The sequence below is a fragment of the Coffea eugenioides genome, chromosome 6, assembly GCF_003713205.1.
Source record: "Coffea eugenioides isolate CCC68of chromosome 6, Ceug_1.0, whole genome shotgun sequence".
In the NCBI taxonomy this organism is placed as follows: domain Eukaryota; kingdom Viridiplantae; phylum Streptophyta; class Magnoliopsida; order Gentianales; family Rubiaceae; genus Coffea; species Coffea eugenioides.
Genome location: NC_040040.1, coordinates 50,015,109 through 50,035,193, shown reverse-complemented (window position 1 = coordinate 50,035,193; position 20,085 = coordinate 50,015,109). Strand labels below are relative to the sequence as shown.

Below are 20,085 nucleotides of genomic sequence, written 5' to 3'. Positions count from 1 at the left end.
CAGGGGGAAACCCCTAATGTTAATCTCTTCCGACGATTCTATACCATCAAGAACAGCGGGAGCGAAAAGGGGCTGGTTCTACTTTAGGACCTGAAGGAAGAATGTGCCAAAGTTAGTGGAGGATGCCCCGACTTCAATAAAGCATTGGAAGAACAACTTTATTTTTGTCCCAGCTGAGAACATTTTTCAAGGTTTTTGGTGGAGACATCACAACGCCCCAGCCGACCCATCTCCAGGGCATGTCAAGGAACAAAACTTCTAGCTGATCATGAGGTCAAGCCTCAGGATCAACAGTTGGTTCTCTTAGTGGATGGGGGAATCAGCGGAACTCTCCTCAGTCCCAACAAATTCCCTTATCATTCTTCTAAACTCAAGAAAAATTGTAATTCTCATTTTATTGCTTTGTATCTTTTTTGCTTGACTAAATAATAATGCATTTCTTTCATGTAGTGGTGAAAGTGTTCGACCTTATTATCTCGGGGATCGGGACGGTTGCTAAGAGGCGGAAGCGCAAGGCCCTAGCTAAGACCTCGAGAGTGGCTAAGAAGAAGAAAGATAACTTGGATACCCTCTATCTTTTAACAGCCGGCTGGGCTCATGGCTCCACTCCTCCTGTAATCATAGTTGAGGAGGGGAGCTCGGATATCCCCGTGATTCCGCAAGGCTTGGCTTCCCGAGGCGTGACCGTGGCCTTGGCAGGGCACAGAAAAGACAAGTCTCTACACCCCTATCCTCCGGTCATCGTAGGAGCGTTCTTGTGGAACAGATATTTTGTGCCACTTCATTCTGTTGGTGACAATACATAGTACCCCAGTGAGCACATTACCCGAAATGGGACATCAACGTGAATGATTGGTGTCAAGACCTTAGATCATCTCAAGAGTTACTGGTGCATTGAACCCTACCGTGAGATGTGAATTATGCCAAGTAGCTAATGCCTTTCGAGCTAACGAACCATCTAGCTGTTGCTTAGGCTTCCTCGTTAGCTTTTACTGAGGAGATCACTAGGCGGTACGACTACTTGGTTGAAGCTCATCAATCCATGAATGAGATTCAAGATAAGGTAGCTCTTTTAGAGAAGAAGTTGGTGGTGGCCAATAATGAGGTGGAACACACTGGAGACGAACGGGATCAGGCTATTGTCGAGACTAACTCCTATAAGTCGGCACTCAAGAAAGAGCAAAAAAGAAGCCTTCGAGAGAAACAATCATACAAGGCCACCTTCGAGAAAGCGGGTATCTCGGCTGTGAATGCCTTTCTGAAATTCAAGGGCTTCAACAAGGACCTCGATGAGCTGACGCTGCCAAGTTTCATATTCGGCTATACCTCGACTATGAACGAGATTAGCCCACTGCTGTCTCAAGAGGATCTGGACACATTCAAAGCCAATGACAGCTACAATAAGGATGCCAAAAAACTATGTGACCACATGGCTATGGGCATCCACCAAGAGCAGAACTTGGTCGAGGTATACAGGAAGAATTCAATAAGTGGCTGACCGAGTTCGAGATTGAGGAGCCCGGGCTTAAGGAAGATGCAAAGGCCCAAGATACCGAGGTCAGAGAGGACGTTGGGATGGTTAGGGGCAATGATAGGGCCGAGACAGGGGGCATTTGGAAGTGTTCTAGACTCGATTTTTTGTACTCTGATAATCCATTGTACTATTGTTGCTTATAATATTATCATCTCTTTTCCTTGTATTATTAAATCAGTTTCAGCCCCCTATCCCTCTTCATTTTTAATAATAATAGCAAGCATTGTTTTGAAAAGAAATCAACAGTTATAACATCATGGATGATATAACTTAAGATACTCCACATGCCAAGTCCAAGGCACAAGGGTGCCATCTTGGTAGGCTAATTTACAGTAGCCATTGAGGCTAGATTCAATGACATGATAGGGTCCTTCCTATTTAGGAGTTAATCTTTTCTGGAGTTCGGATCGGCTAGCAGAGTTCTTCCTTAGGACTAAATCACCCGGTTTAAAGCGGAGGTTCTCAACTGGAGTGTTGTAATAATGAGTTAGGATATTTTTGTACAAAGTGACCCTCGCTGCCATGGCTTCTATTTTTTCTTCTAGTAAGTCCAAGTTGGCTCACCATTTTTCGTCATTCGTCTAAGCGATATAAGCTATCATCCGACGAGTTGGAGTGAGAAACTCAGCAGGGACGACAGCCTCGGATCCATAAGTCAAGGAAAAAAGTGTTTCTTGAGTTGCTAATGTTGGAGGAGTTTGGTAGGCCTATAAGATACTAGGCAACTCGTCAGCCCAAGATGTTCGAACTCGGTGTAGCTGTGTCTTAAGGCAGTGTATAAGAGTTTTGTTGAATTTTTCGACTTATTCGTTAGCTTAGGCATGACCTACCGAGATGAAGTGTTGTTTGATATCAAGATCTTCACACCATTTCGTGAACGGGTTGTCAGTAAACTGTTCCCGTCATCTGAGATGATGACCTGAGGTACTCCAAACTGGTAGACTACATTCTTCCAAAATACTTTTGGACAGAGGCCAGTTTGGAAGCTCTTGTAGGCTGAACTAGCTCTTGTACGAATCATGAAAGTTGCAACCCTTTGATTTTGGTTTCAATGCATCAAGAATTATCTAATTTGAAGCTTTGTAGATTAAAAATTACCAAAATACCCTTGACTAGTCAATCCCCTATTTTAGCTTTTGGTAGCAAAAATGGCCAATCGTATTTTGACTTTTTGACCACAAAAATCAAGAACTAGATTTTGATATTTCATAAGATATAGCAAACTAGTTCTTAGCTTCAAAATGATTCAAGAATCACCTCAATCCGATACTTTTAGCTCAATATATAACCTAAATATTAAAAGGTGTCAAAGTTATCATCTTCCTTTATTCTTGATTGCATTTCATCTTTTGAATATTTTGCACTTCATATTCTCTTTAAATCACTTCAAATTATCAACAATCATCCAAATATCTTTTGAATTCATTTCATTTGATGATTGAATCATTAAAATTTACAAAAATATGAAGTTTTCACTACTTAAATCCATAGAAATGCAATGTCCATACTTAAACCATAAAATGCAAACTTTCACTAGAAATCTAGTTAATTAATTATAAAAATGACTAAAACACTCCAAAATTAAATAATAATAAAAAAATTAAAATGCACAAAATACACACTTATCAAATTCTCCTACACTTGAATCATTATTTGTCCTCAATCAATAAAAATTACAATCCAACAATGATCCAAAACTTTGAAATATAACATGTGCATGATTGAAACTCAATTTCTCAAAATAAGGCAAATCGCCATAACACAATCATTCATTTAATTTCAAGTACTCATAATATCAAGTAAAGGAAAGCTAAGTATACCATAATTTTAACTAGTTTAATTCAATTTCTCATCCTTATTTGATTCCACAAGCGACTCATATGGTCAAATAGTAACTTCCTAATCCCATGATTATCTCTTTCTCAAACATAAAGAGAGATTTATTCATATAACATATTTAAATATTTACTCAAATTCTGAAAATATTTTTTGACATGAATATTGATATTTTTAGATGAAAATCACCAATTATTCAATTCTTCATATTCTCGAGATTGCTATGCACACTTTTAATTCAAGTACTGTTTTACACAAAAGTAGACATTTATTGATGAAAATTCTCGATTACTAAGTACAAGAACCATTGGAATAGAATTATAACTTTTATTCACTTTTATTTTATTTTTTTCTTTTTCTTTTTTGCTTTTTCTTTTCTTCTTTTTTTAAAAAATAAAGATAATAAATAAACATTCCTTAAAAAAATCATGAGAAGAGTATTGAAATTAATGACCATATTTATCATTCAACTTTATAAAATCAAATAGAGAGAAGAAATTTCATTATAAATGAGAAATGAATTTTTCAAGTCACATATATTTATTTCAAAAGTAAGAGAATTTGAATTACTAATGGTATGGAACATGTTGCCCTTTGAATAAATGGGACAAGATTTTGAAAAAATTTTGACAAAGTTTTTCATTATAAATGGATGAAACTCCTTGCCAAAAAGCCCAATTTTTCAATAATTTCATAGCACAATAACATTTTCAAGTACAAGTCTACTATTTCCAACTAACACACCAATCACATATAATGTATATAATCTCAATTCTCCCCCACACTTAAAATACACATTGTTCTTAATGTGTAAAAAGGAAATTCAAAATAAAAAAAGGAATACTCTCCAATTGATATAATTAAAGTGTTCCAACAATGAAGCTCCATGATCCATTGTCAAGTGATGCAAAAAACACAAAGGCATGAAGAGTTCTTGCAAATAATTTCTTGCCTTTGTTATTGTACTAATATAAAATAGACAGGAAACTGCTCACTGTACAAATCAAACAACACTTCCCTAATTTTATGCATTTCAACAAAATTTTCACTCTAATTACCTAGAATATCAAGTGTAAGCATGTATCTTTCTCTAGGTAATTATATGATCACCATCGAATAACAAATTTAGGAACAAAACCAAACCAAGAAATATACATTATGTACGTGTTTTATTTAAACACCTAAATTCCTCAAAAGTTGCACAATTCTTCAAACAACCAACATTTATCATCAAATCATGTTCCAAATGAAGAATAATGAGATTATTGAGACACCTAAATATTGATAAATACTCAATATGCATCATTTTGCATTGTAAGGATCGAAAACAACCTAAGAGGGGGTGAATTAGGTTGATTAAGAAATTAATCAAGTTATGGGCACTTTTCAGCTTAATATGAAATTTATTCTCTTTTCTAAGTGATAGTACAATGAATCAATCAATGAATGAACAATATCACTTGCGAGAAGTAGAAAAGATAAACAATTTAAGGATCACAACATAACAATAAGTAAATGAAAAGAAAAGAATTGCAAACCAATTGACTACCAATTTCCTCTTGAACTTGTAGATCAATTCAAACAATCTTCTTCAATTTGATGAAATACAACCAATCTTGTATATAAAGGAAGGGTCACTTCCTCCTTACCCCAAACTCCACTCAATCAAATTAGAAAGTTTTACTATCCCTCAGAAAACCCTCACAGAGCTACACTATTGAAATATTTACTCACAAATGAAAAGCTTACAATGAACTTCACACCACCAAGACTACAAATCTTTTTTGGAGAGTTTTTCGCACTAAAACTACTTTAGATCTTTTGTATCTTCAATGTACAAAAGTTGTTTGAAGTTTCTAACAATGCTCTATTTATATAAAGACCAAGAAAGTGCTTCATTAATGGTTTCAACGGATAGAAAGTAACTGAAAAGTCAACTAGCCGTTGGGAGTATCGAACGTCCGGTACTACCCAAGCATGCGTCCGACAGCAGGCAGTGAGTTTGAAAAATTTTTTTCAATTCTATCGGATGTTCGAACCATGCATCCTACAGCAGGCAAACTCTATTGGACATCCGGTATTGTCTTTGTAACCGTCCGACAGCTTTCGTCGAATTTGAAGGATCCTATCGGACGTCCGGTACATCCGTCCGATAGCAGACAAAGAGTTTGAAGGATTCTATCGGACGTCCGATACTTGCGTCCGATAACTTTCGTCTTCCTTTTTCTTCTTTCAAATGCTCTTGTCTTTGAATCAAATTGTTTTAAGGCTGAAAGGATTTCTTAGAAAAGATATTGGTACTATCCATTGTTTTGTAAACATCAAAAGATAGAGACTAAGATCTACATTCTCCCCCTTTTTGATGATGACAAAACAATGGATGGAAGGAAGGAAATTGAGAAAAAACTCCCCTTTACTCATAACATCCCAAACCAGCATCAAATGAACTCCCCCTTACTAATAGCATTTCAAACCAGCATCGATTTTATAATTTTTTCCCCTTTTTGTCTCATAAAAGTCAAGAGTAATTGTCATAAAAAAATAGTAGCTACAACCATCATCAGTCAATAACAGAAAAATCACATCAAAAGAGACTAAAAAATAACAATGAACATCAATGAAACCAACATTCATATCAACCAAAATCCATTAATTATTAAAAACATCAAAGGAAACTCAGTTCAAAGTATCAGAAACATCAAAAGAAAATTATAAAAGAACGTTATGAACAAAAATCTGATCATTCTTACCAACATCTCTTATTCCTATTTTTTTGCTTTTGTATCATCTCCAAATGTCAATTTGTCACTTGATTTTGGATTGAATTTGATGAAATGTGATGGATCACCGGTCATGTGTCTTAAGTATCAACTGTCTACGAACTATTTTGATTTCTTAATGATGTTCACCAGGTTCACCTACTCAAGAGTTCAAGAACTAATATTTGGTATCCTTTAATTTTTGAGTTCTTGAGAGTTAGTATCATGTCTAACTATCAATATGCATTTCATGCCTCTTCTCATATTTTTCCTCACATAGCAATCACTTTTCATGTGACCTTTTTGACAACAAAAATTACACATAACCAAAGAGTTATTTACATGAACATGTTTAATGAATCTTACTTGTCTTCTCTTATAAAGAGCAAATTCATTTGCACCAAAATTTAACTTCATCTCATGAGTGCCAAGATGAGCCTTTGATTTATTATCTTGAAAACAGTCTTATTTTTTATGTTGGAGCAACTCATTTAAATTATCCATTCTATTTTTCAAATCACCTTGTTTCTTTTTGAACATTTCACAAAATCTTGTTTTTCTATCAAACTTATATTGTAAATCAATCTCATTCTTTATTAAAAAATCATTTTCAGTTTTCAACTTTTTATTTTCTTGAAAAAGACGTACACTGTCTTGAAGAAGAAAGCTAATTTTATGTTTTAATTCCTTATATCTAGCATAAGATTCTTTCAAACTATCATGCAATTTTATAATGAAATATTCAAGATCATCATCAGTTTCATCATCACTTTCAAATTGAGGGTTAGAAGTCGTTACCTCATTATCTTCAATAGTCATAAAAGTCAATTAAGCAGATTCTTCTTCCTCTTTAATTTCACCATCGGAGTTGCATTCATTCCATATGAATTGGAAGTTGTTGAATCTTGATTTTCTTTCAACTTTTCTCTTCTTCATTGGACACTCACTCATGTAGTGTCCAAGTTGGCCGCATTCATAGCATTTGTCACCTTGCTTTTTGTTGGCCTCATACTTTCCTTTGTTTCTTATATTGTTGAATTGATTAGAATCTGAATTGCTTGATCCTCCTCTTCTAAATCTCTTTTTGTTGAGAATTCTCTTGAAACTTTGGGTGATGAGAGCAAGATCATTGTCATCAATATTCAAATCTTCTCCATCCAATGAAACGGAATCATTTTCATCTTGAGATGCTTTTAAAGTAAAACTCCTTCTTACCTTTGCATCTTCTTCTTCTTGTACCTTAGTCTTAAGTTTCAACTCATAAGAGGTTAGAGAATGAATAAGAGATTCAATAGGTATAGAATTCAAATCTTTAGCCTCTTCAATAGCAGTCACCTTACTCTCCCAATTCTTGGACAAGGCATTTAAGATTTTTTTATTTTTCTCTCCTAAAGAGTATTCCTTATCTAGAACTTCTAAATCCTTAATAAGATCAATAAATTTACAATACATTTTATCAATATCTTCATGAGGTTTCATCTTAAAAGACTCATATTTAGTAACTAAAATAGATTTTTTTTGTTCTCTAACATTCTCACTATCTTCATGAATTTATCGCAATTTGTCCCAAATTTCTTTTGTTGATTTACATCCCTTGACTCTAATAGATTCATTTGAGTTTAAAGCACAATATAACACATTCATAGCTTTTGTATTTAAAGTGAGATGCTTTCTATCCTCTACAGTCAATTCATTTTTTATTTTTGGTCTAAATCTATGAGTGTTTTCATCTACTATAGAGGCATCATATGGACCTTCATTAACAATAAATCATAATTCAATATCAATCGATTGCAAGAAGATAATCATCATTCTTTCTTTCCAACTCACATAATTTGACCCATTAAACATTGGAGGTCTAATCACAGATTGTCTTTCAAAAAATATGACATTGTTGGTTGTCATCTTTACTCCTAAGTCGATTGAGTTCAATCTCTAGGAGACCAAACTCTGATACCAATTGTAAGGATCGAAAACAACCTAAGAGGAGGGTGAATTAGATTGATTAAGAAACTAATCAAATTATGGGCACTTTTCGGCTTAATATGAAATTCACCCTCTTTTCTAAATGATAACACAATGAATCAATCAATGAATGAATAATATCACTTGAAAGAAGTAGAAGAGATAAGCAATTTAAGGATCACAACATAACAATAAGTAAATGAGAAGAAAGGAATTGCAAACCAATTGACTACCAAGTTCCTCTTGAACTTGTAGATCAATTCAAACAAACTTCTTCAAGTCGATGAAATACAACCAATCTTGTGTACAAAGGAAGGTTCATTTCCTCTTTGCTCCAAGCTCCACTCGGTCAAGTTAGGAAGTTTTACTATCCCTCAGAACAACTCTCATAGAGATATACTATTGAAGTATTCACTCACAAATGAAAAGCTTACAATGAATTTCATACCACGAAGACTACAAATCTTCTTTGGAGAGTGTTTTCTCATTAAAACTACTCTAGATCTTTTGTATCTTCAATGTGCAAAAGTTGTTTGAAATTTCTAACCATACTTTATTTATATAAAGACCAAGAAAGTGCTTTATTAATACTTCCAACGGATAGAGAGTAGCTGAAAAGTCAACTAGCTGTTAGGAGTATCGGACGTCCAGTACTACCGAAACATGCGTCCGACGCCAGGCAATGAGTTTGAAAAATCTTCTTCAATTCTATCGGGTGTTCGAACCATGCATCCAACTGCAGGCAAACTCTATCGGACGTCCGGTATTATTTTTGTGAGCGCCCGACAGCTTTCGTCGAATTTGAAGGATCCTATCGGTCGTCCTATACATCCGTCCGATAGCAGACAAAGAGTTTGAAGGATTCTATCGGACGTCCGATGGTTGCATCCGACAGCTTTCGCCATCCTTTTTCTTCTTTCAATTGCTCTTATCTTTGAATCAAATTGTTTCAAGGTTGAAAGGATTTCTTAGAAAAGATATTAGTACTATCCATTGTTTTGTAAACATCAAAAGATAGGGATCAAGATCAACATGCATAACTAGCCTAAATTAGGCATTTTCTAAAGCATATAAATTTAAATATTTCAAGATGTCACCTTATAATGAATGTATACACGCAAGCATCATAAATAAGTCACATTTTGGCTATTTGAATCATCCAATTATGCTTAACCACATTCCAAAACCAATTATCACATTGATCATAAGATAGAAATATGCATAAGTTGAAACATTACATTCCCTCATTTAATCATATAAACATGGTTAAAAATACTAAATAAGTATAATGGAACCCAAAAATATCAACAAATAATATTACAAATTCACCATTCAAAGTGTGTCATAAACTCAAAAAAAGCATGTGAAAGATGAAATTCAAAATGCCAAGTTAAGTTTAAGATACTTATCTCAAATTATTAGAGTGATGTTTCGTGATGCAAATAATGCCAAAATTTCATCCAAATTGTTCCCCAAATGATTGATTTTTAAACATGAAGACCCTAGAATGCTTGAGCTAAATCCGCAAAATTTTGTGCTTTTGGATGTTTTGATCCATGAGTTTAGCTCTATGAGGTGTTTGAGGTGTTTATATGGTGATTTTAATCAAGAAAAATGGATGAAAATGAAATTTGGTGAAGTGTATGTGCTAGTCTATTTGGGTATGTGAGGAAGAAAAGGAAGAATGAGTGATAGACGTTTATTTTGCATATTCTTGGTGTGTTTGTTTGATTATTTTTAGTGTAAATTAGGGTCTTTAGAGATGAAACTTGCTCTTTAAGTTTCTATTTTTTCATGTTAGAGCCAAAATGGATATTTGAGCAATTTAATGTGCAAATTTGATTTTATTTGTAGGATTTGAAGAGTAGTAATTGATAGGTGTCGAGCCTATGCAATAATAAAAGTCCTATTCAAAAAAATAAAGATTATGTATATAGTAGCAAGTAAGGTCATCTCCACAGGGATTAAAAAAATTTACTTCTCTTAGAGTGAAACTTATGCGGATTTTAGAAAATTCAGAAATGATTGACTTGACTGACTAACTAATTAACAAAGCAATCAACAAAAATAAATATGAATTCTTTCAACAATAAACACAACTCTAGTCAAATGTGCAACTTTCTTGACACGGTCCACATAACTGATCACTGATGCAAGAATAATTCAATTATTCATTAATAGATTGGTTATAACAATCAATAAATTCTGATAGCCAACTTTTCTTTCGTCTATCAATAGCCAAGGTACGACCATTAACTACTCATCTAACCAAGAAATAATCCTAAGTACGACTGTAGGATTTAATTTCTCGATTACATTAAAAACTAAAAAAGTCCAACCCTAACCAACAAACACACTACGAGAGTTTGTTTAAATTAGATCATATGTTTTCCTAACATGGAACCAATCACGCTAGTCGCTACTAGTATCAACCAATCAAATAATTAAGGATTTAATCGATTAATATCGCAGTAGATTACAAATTAATTCAAATATCGAGCCCGTGATATTCAAATAACAACATAATCATGAGAAATTAAATTAGAAAACATACGAATACCAATGAATGAAAGAAATAGATAAAAATGATTTGATCTCACAGATATTTGGGACTGCATCTTCAAGTTGACCTTTGACTAGAAAAGAAAATTTAGGTGCTCCTCATGGTAAAAGTGCAACCTAGAAAAGAAATATATCGATATTTTTTTCTAGGGAAAGAGAAGAGAAAAACAAACTACTATCTATAATGTCTCTATGATGAGAATGAGTTGGGAATATATCGATGTTCCCACTCCAAAAAGATATTCCCTAATTAACTAGAAATTATCTAGATAAAAATAGATTCCTCTTTTGATAAAGCTAAAGATAGAATAATAATCCTAACTAATTATTTTAAATAAAAGTAGAGCTTTTCAAAGACAAATAGGACTCTTGGTCTCTTCCCAAAGCTACAGAGAATAATTGATCTTCTGATGTTAATCCCGAGTCCCACACTTCTTGAATTCTGGAACATTCTTTAAGACGCGCCCGTGCTTAATATCAAATAATCTTCTCAGCAACTCTTTTAAGCTCTTTGATTCCAAACTCCTAAAATACCAACAAAACACAAAATTTAAGTAGAATCCGCACAACAATGAAATAATCTACTAAAATAAAAGGAGAATTGACACAAATTATATAACAATTCAACACACTATCAATGATCATTTGAAATCAATGAGGATTCATGCAAATTACGTTGGACTTGATTTAAGGATGATTTGGAGAACATTATATCAACAAATGCAGTTTTTTTGGCCTTAAAACACAACCTCAAAACTTAAGAATCTGTATTTTTATCTCCTTGATGAAGTTGGAGCAGAAAAAAAAAAAAAAAATATAGGGGAGGCAATATGCACCCTTAAAAAAATACAAGGGTGTGCGTATGCTGTAAACGATTTTGCAACTTGCACAGCAACTTGTTCTGCATGCCCATAGATTTTTCAGCTTATTTCCATCTAAGAATTTCGACTATAGCTAACCAAGAAATCCTAGAAAATTGTGATTGAAGCTTTATGTTACTTCAAACAAGACTTTTTAGCTCTCTTAATATCTTTATATTGTAAGAATCATAGAAGAGAGAGAGAGGAGCCTTAGAAAAAAGAACTTAGTTCATCTTTTTCTCTTATTAGGAGAGAAAATCTTGTAAAGAGGAATTTGGAGAAAATCTTTATTGTACAACTCATTTTTGGAAGAAATAGAAGATCATGGGAGCTTGTTCACCTTTTTGGCTAAACTTTTCTCATATATCTTTTACTTGTGATTCAATATGAGTTTATGCAATGAATTTATGAGCTTTGTTGTTTTATTGCTTATTATGAGCTAAAACTTTTAGATTTAAGGAATAGAAGAAACTTTTGGTTCCATCATATGAGTTGAATGTGATTTGTTCTTATTACGTTTTATATTAACTTGTCCATTTATGCATGCTTATTAATTGTTATTGTTTGATCACCAATAGTAAGTTTTTAGTTATTGTTACTCAATGAAAATTGGTAATAATGAGGGAAAAAGATAAATAAAACTTAAGGACTAGGTTCACGAGAGTAGAGGCACCCTTAAGTGGATTTTCTTACCATTTCATGAAGTAAAATGACTAGATTCAGTTCTTTACCATGAGAATAGGAAAGACTAAGTTAGTTAAGTCATCATATCATGAGAATGAGTTTTAGTAATGTTGGAAATGAATCCGTAGTTAAACAAGAGTAGTAACAAAAGGTAAAACTCATTCACTTATATTTTTGGACCATAAGTAGAATCTACACCCTAAAACTTGAATATTTAGTGAGGAGCTGAGTTCTTTGGTCTTTCTTGGTTTCATTTACCTCAAAAAGTGACTTTTGCTTTCTTTCTTGAACCCTTCAAAACAAACATAACAAACATACATTAAAACATATAACAAACATAAAAACACTCTTAAATGAATCAAATTAATACAAAACATTGGGTTGCCTCCCAATAAGTGCTTCTTTATAGTCATTAATTTGACTATTTCACCTCATTTTTCAAGGAGGATTTGTTAATGGATAATCCACCATTTTTGTTCGTTCCACCATTTTTGATTGTGGTGGATCAATAAAAGGTGGTTTGATAGCAAAAACCACATTATCAAATGATATGAGAGACAGAAGAGCTTTACTTATTTCAAGTGTTTCATAAATATTACTTTGTAGTAACACCACTTGAGAATTGTCGAAAGGAACATTCGCGTATCTTTTTTGGGTGATAATATCCTTAGAACTTACTTCTGCAAAACACTCAAGAGGGGTTAACACATGAATCATTCATACTCATCTCTTGAGGTTCAATATTAGTTCCAAAGATACAATCATATGAAATGAACATTTCCTCATTGTAACCCAAATTAGATTCATCAATCAAAATACAATCCACTTTCACATACAACATTCCCACCGTTCATAATAGGGTGGATTTGCATATGATTAAAAGAATTAACTTTACACAAATCACATAATTGGTCTTCAATTCTAACTATGTGAGAAGCTAATTGATAGGTTGCAATTTATTCATTTATTTTATTATTAATTTTCCTTATTACCTGACTTGATGTGGATTTGCTGGATTCTACTTACTTTTAGTAGTTTGCATTTGTTTCAGGGAGTAGAACGAAAATATAATAACATGTACTAATTTGGCAGAAAAGAAGTCCAAATGATAGAGCTTGTCCAAATTTCGAGATGGAGCTCTTGGACATGGACTACTTAGAGAAGATGGGAGTCGTCGAGCGTCTGTCCAATGGTTTCTACCAGTTTACCCCTCCGGGTCCGGTTCGGGCTCCGGGTACGCACCATTCGACACAAGCAGGGCCCTCTTCGTTCCCTGGGTCTGCCGAGGATACCGCTGGCCCCTCCTCCTCCGCGCCTCCTCCACCCCCTGGGGCTGCTGACTGGGATCAACTTCGGAATCAAGTTTAGAATTTGGAGGATCGGATGACCAACATCGATGCTAACATGCATAGCATGGCACAGAACTTGGCAGCTTTCATGCAGCAGGCGGGTGTTCCACCGCCATTTGGTTATCGCCCACCACTTTGATCCGATTTCAGGGAAGTGTTGTTGCCCTTTCTCCCACTTTTGATGTTTAAATTGCTACATTGAGGACAATGTATTGTTTAGGTGTGGGGGGGTCAGTAGTGGTTCTAGTTTTTAGGTATTTTTCCTTAATTTTTAGTTTGTTTTTTTTGTTTATTTCCATTCAATCATTTTCCTTCTTTCTGGTGATGAGCTCTCTTGTGAATGCCAAAAGTTGATGTTGGATTGTTGCCTCTAACTTCACTGTTGCCAAGTTTTTATTAATAAAATGTATCAAGTTGATGTGGTTGAGTCTAAGAACGTCACTTTGGTGAATATTGGTGATTGCTTGACTCTTTTGATTTCTTTGTTAACTTTTCTAGGCATAGGGAATGGCTGTTGGCATTTTCATGTGAATTGATCCAATATTGACTCTATTTCTTCATGTTTGGCAATAATGAGGTTAGCTGCTCCTAATTTTTATTTTTAGCGGTGTTACTTTGCGTTCTTGTTTTATTTGGTTGAGAATAAGCTTGACTGTACTCCGCTATTAGTTACTACTGAGTAACCGGGGATTTTCACCTAAAAGTGTCGATCCTTGCGTCAAAAAATAGTAATATCTATGAGTACGTGGTTGCATAGTGATAGGAGCTAAGTAACCGGGCCCCTTCATCTGAAAAATGTCGGAATTCACGTCAAAAGGCTCCCATGGCTAGAAACCAAGTCTTTTGTGCTATCAAAAAAAAAAAAGAAGAAAGAATAAATGCAGGTTATGTTAGTGTGTGTTAGAGGTCAGCTTGCCGATTTATGGGCTTAATATGGAGATTTTGGTTAATATTCGGACCATTTGCTGATAAATGTCATGCGCCATTCCTTCTTCTTAGATTAGTTAACTTGGAATTGAAGGAGTTTGTGGTTTAGAAGCTAACCGGGGTGATGTTTCTTGGAGTTTTATCACTGATACTTGATTTATGATTTTCTTGGTGTCTTGGCAATTTCATAGATAGAGCAATGGCCATTATCAAATTTTGGTGTCTGTTTACTATTCTTATGCTTGAGGACAAGCATGGTTTAGGTGTGGGGGGGATTGATAGGTTGCAATTTAATCATTTATTTTATTATTACTTTTCCCTATTACCTGACTTGATGTGGATTAATTGCTGGATTCTATTCACTTTCAGTATTTTGCATTTGTTTCAGGGAGTAGAACGAAAATATAATAACAGGTGCTAATTTGGCAGAAAATGAGTCCAAATGATAGAGCTTGTCCCAGGTGCTAATTTGGCAGAAAATATAAATAGACATTAAATCATCTGCTGCAATTTCGTTTTTCGTGATTCCTACGATCGAATTGAATTTGCCTATTGCCCAACTGATGGCCGCGTCTCTCTCTTCAATTTTACGTGGATTTTTCGCATTAAACATGAACTAAATCCTCCCTTCTAGTCAGGAAACAACGGATGCTTTGGGTCGCATAAAAATTGTGAGATCGATTTAATTTGATCTTTTCTTTTATTTATTGGTATTCGCATATTCCTTGATTGCTATACTTACGGTTATTTAATTAATTGATTGTCTTGGATCCGGATAATTAGTTAATTTGGTAATCTATTATCAATTAGGGAATTTAAATCCGTAATTGTTTAATTGCCTTGAAATAGTGACAACTGGTACAATTAGACTCGTGTCAGGGGGATACGATGGCTAATCTGAAATAACCCTGGTAATGCGTTATTTGATTAGAATAGTGCTCCTCTAATACGTAAGGCAATTGGAGAATTAAATCTTACGGGAGTACCTGGGATTATTATTCAATTAGAGCAGTGATTAACGGGCGTACCTTAACCACCGACACAGTAAAGAGGGGTTGACTGTCATCGCTTGTTTGGCAGTTATAACCTATTTATTAATAAATAATTGAAATTGCTTGTGCATCGATGATCAATTAGGTGAACCATTGCTGAAGTTATTTCTTGGTTAGATTTTTAATTATTATTACTTTGATTTTTAGTGAATTGCTATTTGATTGTTAGTTGCCTATTTTATTTTATTTTTAATTGTGTTGGAGTAGTTTAATTGTTTTAGACCCTTCATTATTGTTACTCTAAATTTAGTGAGTTGTCGTTTAATTTCTAGTTAGTTATTTATTTTTACATTTTCATTTGAATTTATTTGATTGTCACCTCCTACACAAAAACACCCTCTGTGTTATTTTTGGACTTCGAAAGAGACAAATACTCCCAATTCTTGAGGATACGACCCTACTTGCCATGTTTACAAATTAATATTTATTTGTGAAAAAAAGTCGTCTCATTCGGGAATATCGGATCAAGTAAATTCTTTGAAAATAGGGTGAATCAATTAACCTATTGCACACCTAGAGTCCCTGCTCCAGTATTTGGAATCGCGTTTTGGTTATTTTAATTGACAATTAGGCTTATTTTTATTATTGCACAGGCCTGACAACCTGTCAATTTTTGGCGCCGTTGCCGGGGACTGGCATTAGTAGTTGTTTCTTTTTAAGTTCATTTTTGCTTTAATTTTCTGATACTTTTCTAGTGTATGCCTCGGTCTTCTCGTACAGGTGACTTAATTTTTTACCCTGAAATAGAGAAGATCACGCGTAGAACGAGAAAGAAAACCAGACAGCTCAGAGAGAAGCAGTCCAGTGTTGCATCTCAAGGACTTGATCCAAAGGTTGAGTCAACGAATTTGCATGGTGATAATTCAAGTGATTCAGACCAAGAGGAAGTCACTATGGCGAATGCACAAACAATAAGGGAGTTGGCTGCTCCCAATTTAAATCAGCAACCTCTATGCATTACTTTTCCAAGTTTAAATGATAACACTCCATTTGAATGAAAATCTGGTCTAATTCATCTTTTGCCATCATTCCATGGTTTACCAGGTGAGGAGCCGTATAAACACCTACAGGAGTTTGATGTAGTTTGCAACAGCATGAAACCCCCAAGCAATACAGAAGAACAGATAAAAAAGAGGGCATTCCCCTTCTCCTTGAAGGACTCTGCAAAAGACTGGCTGTACTACCTGCCACCAGGTAGTATCACCACGTGGGACCAGCTGAAGAAAAAATTCTTGGCCAAATATTTTCTGGCGTCTCGAGCTGCAAGTCTAAGGAAGGAGATCTGCAGTATCAAGCAACACCCAGGCGAGTCCCTCTATTAGTATTTGAGAGATTCAAGAAGCTGTGCATCAAGTGCCCCCAGCACCAAATAAATGAGCAACTGCTCATTCAATACTTCTATGAGGGCCTACTCTTCAGGGACAGGAGTATAATCGATGCTGCAAGTGGAGGGGCGTTAGTGAACAAGACTCCTCGGGCAGCATGAGAGCTAATTGAAGGAATGGCTGAGAATTCGCAGCTGTTTGGTACGAGGAAGGATGTCCCAACGCGTAGGGTGAATGAGGTAGAAACATCCTCCATCCAGCAACAAATCTCTGAATTGACATCTTTCGTGGGACAATTAGCTGTAGGAAGTACCTCACAAGCCAAAGTGTGTGGGGTATGTGCTGTCGTGGGTCATTCTACGGAGGTGTGTCCACTGGTTCAGGAAGAAAGTGCAGAACAAGTGAGCATGGCAGGTCACGTGCCCGCGCCAAGAAGACCCTATGACCTCTATTCAAGTAACTACAACCTTGGTTGGAGGGACCACCCGAACCTCAGCTATGGAGGGAACAGGCAGTCTAATTTTGTGCCAAATAGACAACAAAGGTACCAGCAGCAGTACCAACCCTGACCACCTCTGCCACTGAACTCTAGTCCGTCTTTGGAGGAGATGATGAAGCAATTAATTGCTAATCAACAAAAGACGGACTCTGAAATGCAGAACATAAGAAATTAGATGAGTCAAATGGCCATAATAATCAACCGTTTGGAGTCCCAAATCCAAGGTAAATTGCCGTCTCAGCCTGAAGTAAACCCGAAGAATGTAAGCGCGATGACCCTAAGGAGCGGGAAGGAAATCCAAAGACCCGAACGGGTGATTCCTAAGGATAAGGATGAGGAAAAAATTGAAAATGAGCTTGAGAAAGAGGACAGCAATGGCACAGATCCAAAGGTACTCCCGGACCCGGTCATTACAGTTACGACTAACCCGCCACCTTTTCCTAGCAGGTTGAAAAAATCGAAAAAACAGGATAAGGAGAAGGAGATCCTAAAGGTGTTCCGCAAAGTCGAGATTAATATTCCCATGTTAGACGCAATTAAACAGGTGCCGAAGTACGCAAAGTTTCTAAGAGACCTGTGCGTCAATCGAAGGCGGCTGAGGGGAGATGAAAGAGTCATTGTTGGGGAAAATGTGTCGGCGGTCCTACAGAGGAAATTTTCACCAAAATGCGGGGACCCAGGAATGTTCACTATCCCTTGTAGGATAGGGAATACTTTGATTAGGAAGGTTATGTTGGACTTAGGGGCATCTATTAATATAATGCTAAAATCTATCTATGCTTCTCTGAACCTAGGTCCATTGAAAGAAATTGGAATAATCATTCAATTAGCTGACCGAACTAATGCATATCCTGATGGGTTGGTTGAAGATGTGTTAGTAAAAATTAATGATTTGGTGTTTCCAACTGATTTTTATGTACTTGATATAGATGATGATCACTCCTCCGATCCCTCACCCTTGTTATTAGGTAGACCCTTTTTTAGTACAGCACAGACTAAAATTGATGTTAACAAGGGTACCTTGTCTATGGAGTTTGATGGGAAAATTATTCATTTTAATATCTTTGATACTATGAAATACCCCTCAAACTCAAATTTTAACTCTGTTTTCTCTGTGAGTACTATTGACCCTGCGGTGCAGGAAGTGTTTGAAACTGTTGGCAGGGATGAGTTAGAGGTTGCTCTAACCAAGCACCTCGAGTTGGAGACAATGCATGAGGTGGAATGGAGCGAAGATCTAAAATGCACAATAGGCGCATTACACTCATTGCCGACCACCACAAAAAGGTATGAAAACTCACCTATTTTTATTCCCGAACTTCATCAGAGAGTATTGCCATTTGTGGTGCAGGCACCTATATTGGAGTTGAAACCCCTATCAGAACACTTGAAGTATGCGTATCTGGGCGACAACGAGACACTCCCGGTGATTATCTCATCGGCACTATCAAAAACTTAGGAGAAAAAGCTGATTCGGGTTCTCAGAGAGCATAAAGAGGCGATATGGTGGACCATTGCCGACATTAAGGGAATCAGTCCCTCTATCTATATGCATCGAATAAGGCTAGAGGAGGATGCCAAACCTGTGCGCCAAACTCAAAGGAGGCTCAACCCTCTCATGATGGATATGGTGAAAAAAGAAATATTGAAACTACTCGATGTGGGGATCATATTTGCTATATTTGATAGCCCATGGGTAAGCCCGGTCCAGGTTGTTCCAAAAAAGGCAGGAGTGACGGCAGAGGTCAACCAAACGGGTGAGTTAGTGCCAGTGCGCAAATCCACTGGTTGGAGACAGTGTATAGACTACCGCAGGCTGAACGCCGTTACCAAAAAGGACCATTTTTCTCTCCCTTTCATTGATCATATGATTGAACGCTTGGCTTGTAGGGCTTATTACTGTTTTCTGGATGAATTTTCAGGGTATTTTCAGATAGCGATTGCACCAGAGGATCAAGAGTAGACAACTTTCACGTGCCCGTTCGGGACCTTTGCTTATAGACGGATGCCTTTCGGGTTGTGCAATGCACCTGCCACTTTCTAGAGACGTATGGTAAGCATCTTTTCTGAATATGTTGAGAAAATAATTAAAATTTTCATGGATGATTTCAGTGTGTTTGGTGATAGTTTTGATACATGTCTAGATAACCTGAAATTATCCTGGTAAGGTGTATAGAGACTAATCTTGTGCTTAATTGGGAAAAATGTCATTTTATGGTTGACCACAGGATAGTTTTAGGTTATGTTGTGTCGTCTAAAGGTATTGAAATTGACGGGGCGGAAATAGATATTATATCTGCTTTACCTTTCCCTGCGAGTGTGTGGGAAGTGCGCTCTTTTCTTGGACATGCAAGGTTTTATAGAAGGTTTATCAAGCACTTCTCAAAGGTTGGAGCCCCGTTGTTCCAGCTTTTACAAAAAGATGTGGCCTTCAACTTTGATGACGAGTGTGAGAGAGCCTTCGACAAGTTGAAAGAGTTGTTGATCTCACCCCCAATCATCCAGCCCCCTGACTGAAATTTACCATTTGAGATCATGTGCAATGCCAGTGATCATGCTGTAGGGGTTGTGTTGGGGCAAAGAGTGGGAAAGACAGCTCACGTCATCTACTATGTATCTCGAGTCTTGAATGGAGCTCAATTGAATTATTCCACCACTGAGAAGGAGCTTCTTGCGATTATTTTTGCTATAGAAAAATTTAGGTCATATTTGTTAGGTGCTAAAGTTATTGTG

The 20,085-nt window shown here is 35.9% G+C and overlaps 1 protein-coding gene across 1 annotated transcript; it reads left to right on the top strand.

Moving 5' to 3' along the window:
- The first annotated feature begins 17,623 nt into the window (after positions 1-17,623).
- On the top strand, positions 17,624-18,811 carry LOC113774352. The gene is made up of 2 exons (XM_027318897.1): positions 17,624-18,146; positions 18,282-18,811. The coding sequence occupies exons 1-2, from the start codon at positions 17,624-17,626 to the stop codon at positions 18,809-18,811; spliced, it is 1,053 nt and encodes a 350-aa protein (XP_027174698.1).
- Positions 18,812-20,085: the final 1,274 nt, after the last annotated feature.